The following is an 18,992-nucleotide window of genomic DNA, read 5'->3' as shown; positions in this document are numbered from 1 at the left end:
AAGGGGACATTTGGGGGGGGCACAAGTGGGAGGTTAAAGTGGGGACACAAGCGGGCTGGGGGGGCGCGGGGGGGGGGACATTTGGGGGGCACAAGGTTGGGGGCTGAAGCCGGGGGGCACGGAGGGGACAGGGGGAGAATTGGGGGCAGAAGTGGGGACACGGTTTGGGGGGACAGGAGGGGACACGGGTAAAGGGGGGGGGACGCTGGTGAGGGACAAAGTGACGCAAAGGTGGGGACAAGTGGGGACACAAGGAGAGAACCGGGGACAAGTTTGGGGACACAGTGAGGCAGAAGTGGGGAGGAATTTGGGGACGCCGGACAGAAGCGAGGACAAATTTGGGGACACGATTTGGGGACAGAGCTAGGGACGTGAGGCAACTGGGGACACGATTTGGGGACACAATGAGAGAACCGGGGACAATTTTGGGGACCCAACTGGGGAGACGATTTGGGGACGCAATGAGACAGAGCTGGGGACAAACTCGGGGACACAGTGACACGATCAAGGACGCAGCGAGAGAGAGAGAGAGATGCGGACGAAACCGGGGACACGGTGACGCACAACCGAGGACGCAGCCGTGGTGGCACAGGACACAACTGGGGACACCAGACAGTGTCACGGTGCCACGGGGACGCAGCCAGACACAGCTGGGCACAGAAGCGGGGACACAAACCAGGGACACGACGAGTGACAAACGGTGGGACAACGAGGAACACGACCACGGTGCCCCAGCGCGAAGCCCGGGGACGAAGCGGTGACAACACCAGGGGCCACAACGACACCAGGGGACACAACAGCCGCGGCCGGGTGTAGCAGAGACGCTGCTCTGGGGGTGGGGGGGGTTCAGTTGTCACTCGGTGTTGGTGTCACCTCGGGTCATGTTGTCACTGTGGTGGTGGGGGGTGTTGTGTGTCCGGCTGTGTTGTGTGGGGCTGTCACAGGTCAGGTTGTACCTGTGTCACTGTAGCACAGCCGTGTCACCTGTCACATCGTGTGTCCGGCTGTGCCGCGCGGGGCTGTCACAGGTCAGGTTGTACCTGTGTCACTGTAGCACAGCCGTGTCACCTGTCACATCGTGTGTCCGGCTGTGCCGTGCGGGGCTGTCACAGGTCAGGTTGTACCTGTGTCACTGTAGCACAGCCGTGTCACCTGTCACATCGTGTGTCCGGCTGTGCCGTGCGGGGCTGTCACAGGTCAGGTTGTACCTGTGTCACTGTAGCACAGCCGTGTCACCTGTCACATCGTGTGTCCGGCTGTGCCGTGCGGGGCTGTCACAGGTCAGGTTGTACCTGTGTCACTGTAGCACAGCCGTGTCACCTGTCACACCGTGTGTCCGGCTGTGCCGTGCGGGGCTGTCACAGGTCAGGTTGTACCTGTGTCACTGTAGCACAGCCGTGTCACCTGTCACACCGTGTGTCCGGCTGTGCCGTGCGGGGCTGTCACAGGTCAGGTTGTACCTGTGTCACTGTAGCACAGCCGTGTCACCTGTCACACCGTGTGTCCGGCTGTGCCGTGCGGGGTCACGGGTCGGGCTGTACCTCAGATTGTGTCACAGCCGTGTCACCCGCCCCGTTGCATGTCTGGCTGTGCCCACAGTCGCACCCTGTGACGTCACACCCTGTGACGTCACGCACTATGACGTCACACCATGTTATGCCACACACTGCGATGTCACACCGTATGACGTCACACCATATGACATCACACCCCGTGATGTCACACCCCGTGTCACCCGCCCAGGTGCGTGGGGAACACCCCGGCCTTGGGTGACCGGGACATCCCCGGTGACAAGGGGGAAACTCCCCCCGCACTCTTGACCCCCCAGATCCCCCCCCCGCTCCCCGAATTCTTCCCTCTCCGCCCCCAAAATCCCCTCAGCCCCTCGTGCTCCCCACAACCCACCGTTTTCCTTCCCCCCAAATCCCCCCTCTGCCGCTCTCCTCCTCAATTCCCCTTTCCTGCCGTCACCGTTCCCTCCTGAATCCCCTCCCTGACCTCCGAACACCAAAACCCTCCTTTTTTTTTTTCCCTCCAGTTACGGCCTCCAAATCCTTCCTGCCCCTCCAAAACCCTGTCTCAGTGTTTTCCCCGCCATCCCTCCGTCCCCTCCGCAGCAGGCCCCAAAGCCTCGGCCTTTCCCAGCGGCCTCAGCCGGGTCGGGAGCGGCCGGGCGAGGCCGGGGCTGCGCAGGCCGCGGCTGGAGCGGCGCTTCGCCCATTTCCGCCTCGCCCTCGGCATTTTCCGGCAATTTCCGGAACCGTTCGGTAACTTCCGCCGGCTCTTCGGCCCGCTCAGTCCCTTCCCGTCAACCTTCGGGCACCTCCGGGTGACTTCGCTCCTTTCCGTCCCCTTCCGGCGCCTCCTCGGCGCTCTCCGCCCACTTCCGGCAGCGCTTCGGCAATCTCCGGCCAACTCCGCGGCTCTCCGCCCGCTGGTGACGTCACTCCGCCCCACCCCCCCGCGCGCGCTCGGCTCTCCGGCTCGGAGGGGGGGCGTGGCTTTTCAAATAAATTATTCATGAGGCGATCCCACCGCGCTGGAAGGGACGGGGGGAGGGACAACAGCGCGTCCCGCCAGGGCTTGGCGGAGCAGCCGCCGCCTCCTTGCCCCTTCCCCGCTCCTCGCCCGCCTCACGGACCGTAACGGGACTCGCCCTTCCCTCCCCTTCCCGCCGCTTCTTTCCCGCGCTCCCCCCCCCTTTGCCCGTGAGGCGCTTGGTACGCTCCGGCCACGCCCCCTCCGGCGGCTCGCGGGGGCCGAGTCTATATAAGGCGTCGCCGGCGCCTCACAGCGCTCAGTCGCGCCTGAGAGCGCGGAGCGGCCGGAGCGGAGAAACGCCAAGCTCCGCCGGGGCGCCTCCGAGCGGCGCCGCTTCCCGCTTCCCCCGGCGAGGTTCAAACTCGCCCCCCACAACCCCTCGGTGAAGGGGTCGAGTCCGAGCAGTTCGGAGCGGCGCCGGGCCGCGGCCCCACCGCCGCCATGCACGGCGGGCCGCCCTCGGGCGACAGCGCCTGCCCGCTGCGCACCATCAAACGAGTCCAGTTCGGCATCCTGAGCCCCGATGAGATGGTACCGGGGGCCGGGGCGGCGCGGCGGGAGCGGGGGCCGGCGGCTGAGGGCGAGCGGCGGCGGGAAATGGCGCCGGGGCCAGCGAGAGCGGGGGACGGAGCGGCCCCGGCCGGGGACAGCGCCCCCCACAGGCCCGGGGGGCTGAGCTGGGGGGCCGGGGAGAGCTCCAGGGGGGACTCGGGGACACAAACGAGCCTTTGGAAAGTTTGGGGGTACCCGGAGAGGCTCCGGAAGAGCATTGAGGTGTCTGAGGGCGGCTCAGCATCCCCTGGCAGCGTTTTGGCCTCTTTAGGAATGGCTCGGGGAGAGTTTTGGGATCCCTTGGGGTGCCCAGGAGGCCTCAGGAAAGGATTTGGGGTGTTTTGGAAAGGTTTTGGGGCGCTTCGGAGGGGGTTTGGGGCTGTCCTGGAGGTGTTCGGGGGAGGCCTTGGAAGAGCTTTAGAGTGGTGAGAAGGAGATTTGGGGTGCAGAGAGGTTTTTGGGGGAGCTTTGGAAGAGCTTTGGCGTGTCCAGGTGGGGTTTTGGGGTCATTGGAGTCACTCAGAGGAGCCCAGGTGGGGTTTGGGGTCACTCAGGGGAGCCCAGGTGGGGTTTGGGGTCACTCAGGAGCCCAGGTGGGGTTTGGGGTCACCTGGAGAGCCCGGGTGGGGTTTGGGGTCACTCAGAGGAGCCCAGGTGGGGTTTGGGGTCACTCAGGGAGCCCAGGTGGGTTTTGGGGTCACTCAGAGGAGCCCGGGTGGGGTTTGGGGTCACTCAGGGGAGCCCAGGTGGGTTTTGGGGTCACTCAGAGGAGCCCAGGTGGGGTTTGGGGTCACTCAGAGAGCCCAGGTGGGTTTTGGGGTCACTCGGGGAGCCCAGGTGGGGTTTGGGGTCACTCAGAGGAGCCCAGGTGGGGTTTGGGGTCACTCAGAGCAGCCCAGGTGGGTTTTGGGGTCACTCAGAGGAGCCCAGGTGGGTTTTGGGGTCACTCAGGGGAGCCCAGGTGGGGTTTGGGGTCACTCGGAGGAGCCCAGGTGGGTTTTGGGGTCACTCAGGGGAGCCCAGGTGGGGTTTGGGGTCACTCAGGGGAGCCCAGGTGGGTTTTGGGGTCACTCAGAGAGCCCAGGTGGGGTTTGGGGTCACTCAGGGAGCCCAGGTGGGGTTTGGGGTCACTCAGGGGAGCCCAGGTGGGGTTTGGGGTCACTCAGGGGAGCCCAGGTGGGGTTTGGGGTCACTCAGAGGAGCCCAGGTGGGGTTTGGGGTCACTCAGGGAGCCCAGGTGGGGTTTGGGGTCACTCAGAGGAGCTCAGGTGGGGTTTGGGGTCACTCAGGGAGCCCAGGTGGGGTTTGGGGTCACTCAGGGGAGTCCAGGTGGGTTTTGGGGTCACTCAGGAGCCCAGGTGGGGTTTGGGGTCACTCAGAGGAGCCCAGGTGGGGTTTGGGGTCACTCAGAGGAGCCCAGGTGGGGTTTGGGGTCACTCAGGGGAGCCCAGGTGGGTTTTGGGGTCACTCAGAGGAGCCCAGGTGGGGTTTGGGGTCACTCAGGGGAGCCCAGGTGGGGTTTGGGGTCACTCAGGGGAGCCCAGGTGGGGTTTGGGGTCACTCAGGGAGCCCAGGTGGGGTTTGGGGTCACTCAGGAGCCCGGGTGGGGTTTGGGGTCACTCAGGGAGCCCAGGTGGGTTTTGGGGTCACTCAGGTGCCCAGGTGGGTTTTGGGGTCACTCGGAGGAGCCCAGGTGGGTTTTGGGGTCACTCAGGAGCCCGGGTGGGGTTTGGGGTCACTCAGGAGCCCAGGTGGGTTTTGGGGTCACCTGGACGTTGTTCCGAGGTCCCAGGCCAGATTTTGGGGTGCCCCCACCCCTGCGGGGTCCCGTGGATGAGTTTGGGGCTCCCCAGGTGCCTCAGTTCCCCCTTTCCTCCCCCCAGAAAAGGATGTCGGTGACCGAGGGGGGCATCAAGTACCCCGAGACCACCGAGGGGGGGCGCCCCAAACTTGGGGGGCTCATGGACCCCCGGCAGGGCGTCATCGAGAGGACGGGCCGCTGCCAGACCTGTGCAGGTGAGTCGGGGGCGCTGGACCCCGAAATTCTCGTGGGAGGGGACCCCAAAAATCCTCATTGGGGACCCCAAAAATACTCATTAGGGGGGACCCCAAAAATCCTCATTGGGGGGGACCCCAAAAATCCTCATTGGGGATCCCAAAAATCCTCATTTCGGGACCCCAAAAATCCTCATTTGGGGACCCCAAAAATCCTCATTGGGGGGACCCCAAAAATCCTCATGGGGGGGACCCCAAAAATCCTCATTTGGGGACCCCAAAAATCCTCATTGGGGGGATCCCAAAAATCCTCATTGGGGACCCCAAAAATCCTCATTGGGGACCCCAAAAATCCTCATTTGGGGACCCCAAAAATCCTCATTGGGGGGACCCCAAAAATCCTCATTGGGGACCCCAAAAATCCTCATGGGGGGGACCCCAAACCCCAAAATCCTCCTGGGAGGGGACCCTGAACCCCAAAAATCCTCATTTGGTGGACCCCAGACCCCCCCAAAATCCTCCCTGGGGGACCCCAACCCCCCAGGTCTTCCCGGGGACCCCCTGAGCATCCCAAGCCCCCCCGAGGGGGGTCGTGAGCCCCTAAATTCTCACGGGGGAGCCCCAGACATTCACCGAAGGCCCTAAAACGTCTCTGGGGGGGAATTCGTTGGGATTTTGGGGTTGGGTTTTTTTTGGTGTGATTCTCTTTGTTTTTTGGGAGGTTTCTCCCACTTCTCATCGTCTCCCCACCCCCCAAAAAAAATCCAGGATTTTTTTTTCCCAGTTCTGGGGGTATTTTGGGGTGCGACTGTTATTTTTTGGGGTTTTTTTTTTTGGAGTGTTTTGGGGTTTTCTTTGTTGGTTTTTTTTTTGGTGGGTTCCCCTTTTTTTTTTGGGGGAGCTCCCTTCCCACTCCTCATTCCCCCACACTCCCCAAATTTTCAGTTTTATTTCCATCCATGGAATTTCTTGAGGAAAACTTCCTTATTTTTTTCAGGATTCCCTTCTTTTATTTGGGTTTTTTTTTTTTGGGGGGGGGGGAGGGTGGGAGGTTGTTTTTTCCTTTTTTTTCGGAATTTTTTTGGGGGGGATTGTTTTCCCAAAACCTCCCCGCGCCCAGGGGGAGTTCCTCTTCACCCCGAACTCCTCCCGTGGCGTTTGGGGGTGTCCCCCCGGTGAGATTTCGGGGTGTCCTCAGGGAACATGACGGAGTGCCCGGGTCACTTTGGTCACATCGAGCTGGCCAAGCCCGTGTTCCACGTCGGCTTTTTGGGGAAAACCATGAAAATCCTGCGCTGCGTCTGCTTCTTCTGCTCCAAGCTGCTGGTGGACTCGGTGAGAGGCCCGGGAAATGTCGGGGGGAGCTGAAAAACACCTGGGGGAGCCGAAAAACACCTGGGGGAGCCGAAAAACACCTGAGGGAGCCGAAAAACACCTGGGGGAGCCAAAAAACACCTGGGGGAGCCGAAAAACACCTGAGGGAGCCGAAAAACACCGGGGGGAGCCCGAAAAACACCTGGGGGAGCCGAAAAACACCTGGGGGAGCCTGAAAAACACCTGGGGGAGCCCGAAAAACACCTGGGGGAGCCAAAAAACACCTGGGGGAGCCAAAAAACACCTGGGGGAGCCCAAAAAACACCTGGGGGAGCCCAAAAAACATCTGGGGGAGCCAAAAAACACCTGGGGGAGCCGAAAAACACCGGGGGGAGCCCAAAAAACACCTGGGGGAGCCAAAAAACACCTGGGGGAGCCCAAAAACACCGGGGGGAGCCCAAAAAACACCTGGGGGAGCCGAAAAACACCTGGGGGAGCCCGAAAAACACCTGGGGGAGCTGAAAAACACCTGGGGGAGCCTGAAAAACACCTGGGGGAGCCAAAAAACACCTGGGGGAGCTGAAAAACACCTGGGGGAGCCGAAAAACACCTGGGGGAGCTGAAAAACACCTGGGGGAGCCTGAAAAACACCTGGGGGAGCCAAAAAACACCTGGGGGAGCCCGAAAAACACCTGGGGGAGCTGAAAAACACCTGGGGGAGCCTGAAAAACACCTGGGGGAGCCAAAAAACACCTGGGGGAGCTGAAAAACACCTGGGGGAGCCGAAAAACACCTGGGGGAGCTGAAAAACACCTGGGGGAGCCCGAAAAACACCTGAGGGAGCTGAAAAACACCTGGGGGAGCCGAAAAACACCTGGGGGAGCCAAAAAACACCTGGGGGAGCCAAAAAACACCTGGGGGAGCTGAAAAACACCTGGGGGAGCCGAAAAACACCTGGGGGAGCTGAAAAACACCTGGGGGAGCCGAAAAACACCTGGGGGAGCCGAAAAACACCTGGGGGAGCCGAAAAACACCTGGGGGAGCCCAAAAACACCTGGGGGAGCCGAAAAACACCTGGGGGAGCCGAAAAAACACCGGGGGGAGCCCAAAAAACACCTGGGGGAGCCAAAAAACACCGGGGGGAGCCCAAAAAACACCTGGGGGAGCCCGAAAAACACCTGGGGGAGCCCGAAAAACACCTGGGGGAGCCCGAAAAACACCTGGGGGAGCCAAAAAACACCGGGGGGAGCCGAAAAAAACACCTGGGGGAGCCCGAAAAACACCTGGGGGAGCCCGAAAAACACCTGGGGGAGCCCGAAAAACACCTGGGGGAGCCCCAAAAATGACAGGGGGAGCTGAAAAACACCTGGGGGAGCCGAAAAAACACCTGGGGGAGCCGAAAAAACACCTGGGGGAGCTGAAAAACACCTGGGGGAGCCGAAAAAACACCTGGGGGAGCCGAAAAACACCTGGGGGAGCCTGAAAAACACCTGGGGGAGCCGAAAAACACCTGGGGGAGCCAAAAAACACCTGGGGGAGCCAAAAAACACCTGGGGGAGCCGAAAAACACCTGGGGGAGCCTGGAAATGTCAGGGGGAGCCCCAAAAATGACAGGGGGAGCTGAAAAACATCTGGGGGAGCTGAAAAAACACCTGGGGGAGCCGAAAAAAACACCTGGGGGAGCCTGAAAAACACCTGGGGGAGCCCGAAAAACACCTGGGGGAGCTGAAAAACACCTGGGGGAGCCCGAAAAACACCTGGGGGAGCCAAAAAACACCTGGGGGAGCCTGGAAATGACAGGGGGAGCCAAAAAAATGACAGGGGGAGCTGAAAAACATCTGGGGGAGCTGAAAAAACACCTGGGGGAGCCCGAAAAACACCTGGGGGAGCTGAAAAAACACCTGGGGGAGCCCGAAAAACACCTGGGGGAGCCAAAAAACACCTGGGGGAGCTGAAAAAACACCTGGGGGAGCCTGAAAAACACCTGGGGGAGCCGAAAAACACCTGGGGGAGCCAAAAAACACCTGGGGGAGCCCGAAAAACACCTGGGGGAGCCTGAAAAACACCTGGGGGAGCCGAAAAACACCTGGGGGAGCCCAAAAACACCTGGGGGAGCCCAAAAAATGACGTTTTCTCCCCCAAAGCGACGTTTTCTGCCCCCAAAGTGACGTTTTCTCCCCCAAAGTGACATTTTCTGTCCCCAAAATGACGTTTTCTGCCCCCAAAGTGACGTTTTCTGCCCCCAAAGTGACGTTTTCTCCCCCAAAGTGACGTTTTCTGTCCCCAAAGTGACGTTTTCTGTCCCCAAAGTGACATTTTCTGTCCCCAAAGTGACGTTTTCTGCCCCCAAAGTGACGTTTTCTCCCCCAAAGTGACATTTTCTGTCCCCAAAGTGACGTTTTCTCCCCCAAAGTGACATTTTCTGTCCCCAAAGTGACGTTTTCTGCCCCCAAAGTGACGTTTTCTCCCCCAAAGCGACATTTTCTGTCCCCAAAGTGACGTTTTCTCCCCCAAAGTGACATTTTCTGCCCCCAAAGTGACGTTTTCTGCCCCCAAAGTGACGTTTTCTGCCCCCAAAGCGACGTTTTCTGCCCCCAAAGTGACGTTTTCTCCCCCAAAGTGACATTTTCTGTCCCCAAAGTGACGTTTTCTGCCCCCAAAGTGACGTTTTCTCCCCCAAAGTGACATTTTCTGTCCCCAAAGTGACGTTTTCGTTGTTGTTTGTGGGGCAGAACAACCCCAAGATCAAGGACATCCTGGGCAAGTCCAAGGGGCAGCCCAAGAAGCGGCTGACGCACGTCTACGACCTGTGCAAGGGCAAGAACATCTGCGAGGGCGGCGAGGAGATGGACCACAAGTTCGGGGTGGAGCAGCCCGAGGGGGACGAGGATCTCACCAAGGAGAAGGTGGGCGCCCCAAAATTCCCGTTTGTGGCCCAAAATTCCTGGTTTTGGCCCCAAATCCCCTTTGGTGACCCCAAAATTCCTGTTTGTGGCACGAAATTCTTGGTTTTGGCCCCAAAATTCCCGTTTGTGGCCCCAAAATTCCTCTTGGTGACCCCAAAATCCCCTTTGGTGACCCCAAAATTCCCATTTGTGGCACAAAATTCTTATGTGAGGCCCCAAAGTCTTTTTTGGTGGCCCCAAAATCCCCCTTGATGGCCCCAAAATTCCTGGTTTTGGCCCCAAAATTCCCATTTGTGCCCCCAGAGTTCCTGGCTTTTCCCTTCCTTCCCCCTCCTTTTCCCTTCCATTTTTCCTCCTTTTTTTCTTCCTTTTTTCACCCCGTTTTCACCATTTTTCCCCATTTTAGACCCACGGCAGCTGCAGGCAGTGCCAGCCCTTCCTGTTAACTCCAATAATTCCCATTTTTCCTGTTTTTCCCCCATTTTCCCCCATTTTCCCAGGGCCACGGGGGCTGCGGGCGGCACCAGCCCCTGTTAATAACCCAAATAATTCCCATTTTTGTCCATTTTCCCCCATTTTTGTCCATTTTTCCCCCATTTTTGTCCATTTTTCCCCCATTTTTGTCCATTTTTCCATCCTCCCAGGGCCACGGCGGCTGCGGGCGGCACCAGCCCATTGTTAACTCCAATAATTCCCATTTTTCCCCCATTTTTGTCCATTTTTCCCCCATTTTTGTCCATTTTCCCCCATTTCTCCATCCTCCCAGGGCCACGGGGGCTGCGGGCGGCACCAGCCCATTGTTAACTCCAATAATTCCCATTTTTGTCCATTTTCCCCCATTTTTGTCCATTTTTCCCCCATTTTTGTCCATTTTCCCCCGTTTTTCCATCCTCCCAGGGCCACGGGGGCTGCGGGCGGCACCGGCCCCTGTTGTTAACTCCAATAATTCCCATTTTTGTCCATTTTTCCCCCATTTTTGTCCATTTTTCCCGTTTTCCCCCGTCCTCCCAGGGCCACGGCGGCTGCGGGCGGTACCAGCCCATTGTTAACTCCAATAATTCCCATTTTTCCCGTTTTTCCCCCATTTTTGTCCATTTTCCCCCGTTTTTCCCCCGTCCTCCCAGGGCCACGGCGGCTGCGGGCGGTACCAGCCCCTGTTGTTAACTCCAATAATTCCCATTTTTGTCCATTTTTCCCCCATTTTTGTCCATTTTTTCCCATTTTTCCCCCGTCCTCCCAGGGCCACGGGGGCTGCGGGCGGTACCAGCCCCTGTTGTTAACTCCAATAATTCCCATTTTTCCCGTTTTTCCCCCATTTTTGTCCATTTTTCCCCCGTTTTTCCATCCTCCCAGGGCCACGGGGGCTGCGGGCGGTACCAGCCCCTGTTGTTAACTCCAATAATTCCCATTTTTGTCCATTTTTCCCCCATTTTTGTCCATTTTCCCCCGTTTTTCCCCCGTCCTCCCAGGGCCACGGGGGCTGCGGGCGGTACCAGCCGCGCATCCGGCGCTCGGGCCTGGAGCTCTACGCCGAGTGGAAACACGTCAACGAGGACTCCCAGGAGAAGAAGATCCTGCTGAGCCCCGAGCGCGTGCACGAGATCTTCAAGCGCATCTCGGACGAGGAATGCTTCGTGCTGGGCATGGACCCCAAGTTCGCCCGGCCCGAGTGGATGGTGTGCACCGTGCTGCCCGTGCCGCCGCTCTCCGTGCGCCCGGCCGTGGTCATGCAGGGCTCCGCCCGCAACCAGGTGGGGCCTTGGGCTCTTTGGGATGGTCTTGGGATGGTTTGGGGATGGTTTGGGGGTCTTTGGGATGATTTGGGGATGGTTTTGGGGTCTTTGGGATGGTCTTGGGATGGTTTGGGGATGGTTTGGGGGTCTTTGGGATGGTCTTGGGATGGTTTTTGGGGTCTTTGGGATGGTTTGGGGATGGTTTGGGGATGGTTTTGGGCTCTTTGGGATGGTCTTGGGATGGTTTGGGGATGGTTTTGGGGTCTTTGGGATGGTTTGGGGGTCTTTGGGATGGTTTGGGGATGGTTTGGGGGTCTTTGGGATGGTTTTGGGGTGATTTTGTGGGGTTTGTGGGGTCATTTTTTGTAGTTTTGGGGTCATTTTCTATGGTCTTGGGGTCATTTTCTGTAGTTTTGGGCTCATTTTCTGTAGTTTTGGGCTCATTTTCTGTAGTTTTGGGGTCATTTTCTGTGGTTTTGGGCTCATTTTCTGTAGTTTTGGGGTCATTTTCTGTAGTTTTGGGGTCATTTTCTATGGTTTTGGGCTCATTTTCTGTGGTTTTGGGCTCATTTTCTGTGGTTTTGGGCTCATTTTCTATGGTTTTGGGCTCATTTTCTGTGGTTTTGGGTTCATTTTCTGTAGTTTTGGGGTCATTTTCTATGGTTTTGGGGTCATTTTCTGTAGTTTTGGGCTCATTTTCTGTGGTTTTGGGGTCATTTTCTGTAGTTTTGGGGTCATTTTCTGTAGTTTTGGGGTCATTTTCTATGGTTTTGGGCTCATTTTCTGTGGTTTTGGGGTCATTTTCTGTAGTTTTGGGCTCATTTTCTGTGGTTTTGGGGTCATTTTCTGTAGTTTTGGGCTCATTTTCTGTAGTTTTGGGGTCATTTTCTGAAGTTTTGGGCTCATTTTCTGTAGTTTTGGGCTCATTTTCTGTAGTTTTGGGCTCATTTTCTGTGGTTTTGGGGTCATTTTCTGTAGTTTTGGGGTCATTTTCTGTAGTTTTGGGGTCATTTTCTATGGTTTTGGGGTCATTTTCTGAAGTTTTGGGCTCATTTTCTGTGGTTTTGGGCTCATTTTCTGTGGTTTTGGGGTCATTTTCTGTAGTTTTGGGCTCATTTTCTGTAGTTTTGGGGTCATTTTCTATGGTTTTGGGGTGATTTTCTGTAGTTTTGGGGTCATTTTCTGTGGTTTTGGGCTCATTTTCTGTGGTTTTGGGCTCATTTTCTGTAGTTTTGGGGTCATTTTCTGTAGTTTTGGGGTCATTTTCTGTAGTTTTGGGCTGATTTTCTGTGGTTTTGGGCTCATATTCTGTGGTTTTGGGGTCATTTTCTGTAGTTTTGGGGTCCCTGGGGCGCCGTGCAGCCCGTGCCCCCCCGTCCACCTCTCCAGCCGTGCCCATCCCGGCCTCAGCCCACAACCCCGTGGCCCCTGGGGCAGCTCTTGTGACCTCCCTGGCGCCTTTTCCTTGGCCTCTCCCGGCTCCTCGACGTCCCCAATCCCCTTTCGGCATCGCTCCCATCGTCCTTCCGGGCGTCCCCGTCTCCTCCCCCCCTCATCCCCCCCCCGCCTTCCCCACGGCCCTCGGGGGGTTTCCCCTCCCCCTCCGTCATCCCCAAACCCCTGACGAATCAATTTCGGGAGCCCGCCCCGCTCATTTTGGGGCCGTCCCCAGGACGACCTGACCCACAAGCTGGCCGACATCGTCAAGATCAACAACCAGCTGCGGCGCAACGAGCAGAACGGGGCGGCCGCGCACGTCATCGCCGAGGACGTCAAGCTGCTGCAGTTCCACGTGGCCACCATGGTGGACAACGAGCTGCCCGGCCTGCCCAGGGTGAGGGGCGGCGCTCGGGGGGGTTTTGGGGGGTCTCAGTGGGGTTTTGGGGGTCACAGAGGGGTCTTGGGGTCACAGGGGTCTTGGGGGGGTTTTGAGGGGTCTCAGAGGGGTTTTGGGGGGTCACTGAGGGGTCTTGGGGGTCACTAAGGGGTTTTGGGGGTCTCAGCGGAGTTTTGGGGGGGTCTCAGGGGGTCACAGAAGGATTTTGAGGGGTCTCATTGGGATTTTGGGGGTCTCAGAGGGGTTTTGGGGGTCTCAGTGGGGTTTGGGGGGTCACTGAGGGGTCTTGGGGGTCTCAGAGGGATTTTGGGGGGTCTCAGTGGAGTTTTGGGGGGTCTCAGTGGGGTTTTGGGGGTCTCAGTGGAGTTTTGGGGGGTCTCAGTGGGGTTTTGGGGGTCACTGAGGGGTCTTGGGGGTGTCAGTGGGGTTTTGGGGGTCTCAGTGGAGTTTTGGGGGGTCTCAGTGGGATTTTGGGGGTCTCAGCGGAGTTTTGGGGGGTCTCAGGGGGTCACAGAAGGATTTTGAGGGGTCTCAGAGGGGTTTTGGGGGTCTCAGAGGGGTTTTGGGGGTCTCAGAGGGATTTTGGGGTTCTCAGTGGGGTTTTGGGGGTCTCAGTGGAGTTTTGGGGGGTCTCAGTGGGGTTTTGGGGGGTCTCAGTGGGGTTTTGGGGGGTCTCAGTGGGGTTTTGGGGGTCTCATTGGGGTTTTGGGGGTCTCAGTGGGGTTTTGGGGTTCTCAGTGGGGTTTTGGGGGGTCTCAGAGGGGTTTTGGGGGTCACAGAGGGGTTTTGGGGGGTCTCAGTGGAGTTTTGGGGGGTTTCATTGGGGTTTTGGGGGGTCTCAGAGGGGTTTTGGGGGTCACAGAGGGGTTTTGGGGGGTCTCAGTGGAGTTTTGGGGGGTTTCATTGGGGTTTTGGGGGTCTCAGTGGGGTTTTGGGGCTCACAGAGGGATTTTGGGGGCTCTCCGTGCCCCCCACAACCACGTTAACAGCAGCTGGGGACATCCCTGGGGCATCATTCTGTGCCCCCCAGCCCCACCCCAAACCTCCAGGATGATTTCGGGGCCTCAAAAATCCCCCCTCAAAACCCCGGCGACGGATCCCGAGATCATCGATTCCCGCCCCCCCCCAAGAGCTCCGGGATTTTTGGGGTGACCTGGGGGGCTCAACCCCCCCCCGACGCCCCCCTTCCCTCCCTCCCCCAGGCCATGCAGAAGTCGGGGCGCCCCTTGAAGTCGCTGAAGCAGCGGCTGAAGGGGAAGGAGGGCCGGGTCCGCGGGAACCTGATGGGGAAACGCGTGGATTTCTCCGCCCGCACCGTCATCACCCCCGACCCCAACCTGGCCATCGACCAGGTGGGAGTGCCCCGCTCCATCGCCGCCAACATGACCTTCGCCGAGATCGTCACCCCCTTCAACATCGACAGGTGGGGCTGGGGGGGATTTGGGGGGGATTTGGGGGGGATTTGGGGGGTTTGGGGGGGATTTGGTGGGTTTGGGATGGACTTATGGGGTTTGGGATGGATTTTTTGGGGTTTGGGATGGATTTTTTGGGGTTTGGGGGGGATTTGTGGGGTTTGGGGGGGATTTGGTGGGGTTTGGGGGGGATTTTATGGGGTTTGGGGAGGATTTTTGGGGTTTGGGGGGGGATTTTGGGGTTTGGGGGGGATTTATGGGGTTTGGGATGGATTTTATGGGGTTTGGGGGGCATTTTATGGGGTTTGGGGGGGATTTTATGGGGTTTGGGGGGGATTTATGGGGTTTGGGATGGATTTTATGGGGTTTGGGGGGGATTTTATGGGGTTTGGGGGGGATTTGTGGGGTTTGGGATGGATTTTATGGGGTTTGGGATGGATTTTATGGGGTTTGGGGGGGATTTATGGGGTTTGGGATGGATTTTTTGGGGTTTGGGATGGATTTTATGGGGTTTGGGATGGATTTTTTGGGGTTTGGGATGGATTTTTTGGGGTTTGGGGGGGATTTGTGGGGTTTGGGGGGGATTTGGTGGGGTTTGGGGGGGATTTTATGGGGTTTGGGGAGGATTTTTGGGGTTTGGGGGGGGATTTTTGGGGTTTGGGGGGGATTTGTGGGGTTTGGGGGGGATTTTATGGGGTTTGGGGGAGATTTGGAGGGGTTTGGGGGGGATTTTATGGGGTTTGGGGGGATTTTTGGGGTTTGGGGGGGATTTTATGGGGTTTGGGGGGGATTTTTGGGGTTTGGGGGGGATTTTATGGGGTTTGGGGGGGATTTTTGGGGTTTGGGGTGGATTTTATGGGGTTTGGGATGGATTTTTGGGGTTTGGGGGGGATTTGTGGGGTTTGGGGGGGATTTTATGGGGTTTGGGATGGATTTTTGGGGTTTGGGGGGGATTTGTGGGGTTTGGGATGGATTTTATGGGGTTTGGGATGGATTTTATGGGGTTTGGGATGGATTTTATGGGGTTTGGGATGGATTTTATGGGGTTTGGGGTGGATTTGATGGGGTTTGGGGGGGATTTATGGGGTTTGGGATGGATTTTATGGGGTTTGGGGGGGATTTGTGGGGTTTGGGGGGGATTTTATGGGGTTTGGGATGGATTTTATGGGGTTTGGGATGGATTTTATGGGGTTTGGGATGGATTTGATGGGGTTTGGGGGGGATTTATGGGGTTTGGGATGGATTTTATGGGGTTTGGGATGGATTTTATGGGGTTTGGGATGGATTTTATGGGGTTTGGGGTGGATTTGATGGGGTTTGGGGGGGATTTATGGGGTTTGGGATGGATTTGATGGGGTTTGGGGGGGATTTATGGGGTTTGGGATGGATTTTATGGGGTTTGGGATGGATTTTATGGGGTTTGGGATGGATTTTATGGGGTTTGGGGGGGATTTATGGGGTTTGGGATGGATTTTATGGGGTTTGGGGGGGATTTGTGGGGTTTGGGGGGGATTTATGGGGTTTGGGATGGATTTTATGGGGTTTGGGGGGGATTTGTGGGGTTTGGGGGGGATTTGGTGGGGTTTGGGGGGGATTTTATGGGGTTTGGGGAGGATTTTTGGGGTTTGGGGGGGGATTTTTGGGGTTTGGGGGGGGATTTTGGGGTTTGGGGGGGATTTTATGGGGTTTGGGATGGATTTTATGGGGTTTGGGGGGATTTTATGGGGTTTGGGGGGGATTTTATGGGGTTTGGGATGGATTTGATGGGGTTTGGGATGGATTTTATGGGGTTTGGGGGGGATTTTTGGGCTTTGGGGTGAGAGCTCCCCTCTCCATTGCCGCCACCGTGACTTTTGCTGAGATCTAAACCCCCTTCAAGGTTGACAAGCGAGGTTTATAGGGGGATTTATAGGAGGTTTATAAGGGGTTTATGGAGTTTAGGGGGGATCTATGGGGTTTGCAGGGGATTTATGGGGTTTGTAGGGGATCTGTGGGGTTTATAGGGGATCTCTGGGGTGTATAGGGGATCTCTGGGGTGTGTGGGGGATCTGTGGGGTGTATGGGGGATCTCTGGGGTGTGTGGGGGATCTCTGGGGTGTATGGGGGATCTCTGGGGTGTATAGGGGATCTCTGGGGTGTATGGGGGATCTGTGGGGTGTGTGGGGGATCTCTGGGGTGTATAGGGGATCTCTGGGGTGTATGGGGGATCTCTGGGGTGTATAGGGGATCTCTGGGGTGTATGGGGGATCTCTGGGGTTTATGGGGGATCTCTGGGGTGTATGGGGGATCTCTGGGGTTTATAGGGGATCTCTGGGGTGTATGGGGGATCTGTGGGGTGTATGGGGGATCTCTGGGGTGTGTGGGGGATCTCTGGGCTGTATGGGGGATCTCTGGGGTGTATGGGGGATCTCTGGGGTGTATGGGGGATCTCTGGGGTGTATGGGGGATCTCTGGGGTGTGTGGGGGATCTCTGGGGTGTATAGGGGATCTCTGGGCTGTATGGGGGATCTCTGGGCTGTATGGGGGATCTCTGGGGTGTATGGGGGATCTCTGGGGTGTATGGGGGATCTCTGGGGTGTGTGGGGGATCTCTGGGGTGTATAGGGGATCTCTGGGATTTATAGGGGATCTCTGGGGTGTATGGGGGATCTCTGGGGTGTATGGGGGATCTCTGGGGTTTATGGGGGATCTGTGGGGTGTATGGGGGATCTCTGGGGTGTATGGGGGATCTCTGGGGTTTATGGGGGATCTGTGGGGTGTATGGGGGATCTCTGGGGTGTATAGGGGATCTCTGGGGTTTATGGGGGATCTGTGGGGTGTATGGGGGATCTCTGGGGTGTATGGGGGATCTCTGGGGTGTATGGGGGATCTCTGGGGTGTATAGGGGATCTCTGGGATTTATAGGGGATCTCTGGGGTGTATGGGGGTTCTGTGGGGTGTATGGGGGATCTCTGGGGTGTATGGGGGATCTCTGGGGTGTATGGGGGATTTCTGGGGTGTATGGGGGGTCTCTGGGGTTTATGGGGGATCTCTGGGGTGTATGGGGGATTTCTGGGGTGTATGGGGGGTCTCTGGGGTTTATGGGGGATCTCTGGGGTTTATGGGGGATCTCTGGGGTGTATGGGGGGTCTCTGGGGTGTATGGGGGATCTCTGGGCTGTATGGGGGATCTCTGGGGTGTATGGGGGATCTCTGGGGTGTATGGGGGATCTCTGGGGTGTATGGGGGATCTCTGGGGTGTATGGGGGATCTCTGGGGTGTATAGGGGATCTCTGGGGTGTATAGGGGATCTCTGGGGTGTATGGGGGATCTCTGGGGTGTATAGGGGATCTCTGGGGTGTATGGGGGATCTCTGGGGTTTATGGGGGATCTCTGGGGTGTGTGGGGGATCTGTGGGGTTTATAGGGGATCTCTGGGGTTTATAGGGGATCTCTAGGGTGTATGGGGGATCTGTGGGGTGTATGGGGGATCTGTGGGGTGTGTGGGGGATCTCTGGGGTGTATGGGGGATCTCTGGGGCTCGGGATGGTCTCATGGGACGTTTGGGGCCATTCCCGGGGGATCGCTGTCGGTCCTGCCCGCTGCCGCCGCGCCCTCCGCCGGGATTCGGCCGCCGCTGCTCGTCCTCGGGGTGATCCCCGTGCCCCCGAAATCCCCTGAATTCCCCCCAAACCCCCTCAGGCTGCAGGAGCTGGTGCGCAGGGGGAACAGCCAGTACCCGGGCGCCAAGTACATCATCAGGGACAACGGCGACCGGATCGACCTGCGCTTCCACCCCAAGCCCAGCGACCTGCACCTGCAGATCGGCTACAAGGTCAGCGCCCGAACAGCCCCGAAACGCCCCGGAAAACACCCCGGAAACACCCTGGAAACGCCCTGAAAACACTCCCAAAACACCCCGGAAAACACGCTGGAAAACACCCCAAAACACCCCGAAACACCCTGGAAAACACCCCGGAAAACACCCTGGAAACAGCCCAGAAACACCCCAAAACACCCCCGAAACGCCCCGGAAAACACCCCTGAAACACCCCGGAAACACCCTGAAAACGCCCCGGAAAACACCCTGAAAACGCCCCGGAAAACACCCCGAAACACCCCGGAAAACACCCCGGAAAACACCCCGGAAACAGCCCGAAACACCCTGGAAAACACCCTGAAAACACTCCCAAAACACCCCAAAAACAGCCCGGAAACGCCCCGGAAACAGCCCGAAAACACTCCCAAAATACCCCCGAAACACTCCCAAAACAACCCGAAAACAGCCCCAAAACACCCCGAAAACAGCCCGAAAACCACCGTGGGAAGCCCAGGGCTGGGATCTTGGGGGTTGTAGGGGATTGAGGGGGGTTTGGGGGGTTTGGGGGGTTTGGGGGGGTCTCTTACTTTTGGGGCTCAGAGCTCTGGATTTGGAGTTCAGTCCCTGATTTTGGGGTTCAGAGCTCTGGATTTGGGGTTCAGTCCCTGATTTTGGGGCTCAGAGCTCTGGATTTGGGGTTCAGTCCCTGATTTTGGGGCTCAGAGCTCTGGATTTGGGGTTCAGTCCCTGATTTTGGGGTTCAGAGCTCTGGATTTGGGGTTAAGTCCCTGATTTTGGGGCTCAGAGCTCTGGATTTGGGGTTCAGTCCCTGATTTTGGGGTTCAGAGCTCTGGATTTGGGGTTCAGGGTCTGATTTTGGGGCTCAGAGCTCTGGATTTGGGGTTC

The 18,992-nt window shown here is 57.8% G+C and overlaps 1 protein-coding gene across 2 annotated transcripts in view; it reads left to right on the top strand.

The window, feature by feature from the left end:
• Positions 1–2,812: 2,812 nt before the first annotated feature.
• The window catches only part of LOC136305638 (DNA-directed RNA polymerase II subunit RPB1), a 40,509-nt gene continuing 24,329 nt past the window's right edge, over positions 2,813–18,992 (top strand). Inside the window, exons 1-8 of one of the 2 annotated variants that reach the window (XM_066208943.1) lie at positions 2,813–3,072; positions 4,977–5,109; positions 6,287–6,423; positions 9,135–9,308; positions 10,778–11,059; positions 12,714–12,875; positions 14,081–14,301; positions 17,969–18,101. In XM_066208943.1, the coding sequence (XP_066065040.1) occupies positions 2,983–3,072; positions 4,977–5,109; positions 6,287–6,423; positions 9,135–9,308; positions 10,778–11,059; positions 12,714–12,875; positions 14,081–14,301; positions 17,969–18,101 (1,332 nt within the window). In that variant the 5' untranslated portion in view covers positions 2,813–2,982. Of the gene's footprint in view, positions 3,073–3,123; positions 3,316–4,976; positions 5,110–6,286; positions 6,424–9,134; positions 9,309–10,777; positions 11,060–12,713; positions 12,876–14,080; positions 14,302–17,968; positions 18,102–18,992 lie in introns of those variants that run through there. The other variant, XM_066208942.1, reaches the window with a different exon arrangement.

Source organism: Chamaea fasciata, unplaced genomic scaffold (genome assembly GCF_029207755.1).
Source record: "Chamaea fasciata isolate MVZ Bird 193981 ecotype frontalis unplaced genomic scaffold, bChaFas1.0.hap1 SCAF_548, whole genome shotgun sequence".
NCBI classification, from domain to species: Eukaryota; Metazoa; Chordata; class Aves; order Passeriformes; family Sylviidae; genus Chamaea; species Chamaea fasciata.
This window is presented reverse-complemented; position numbering and strand designations above follow the sequence as displayed.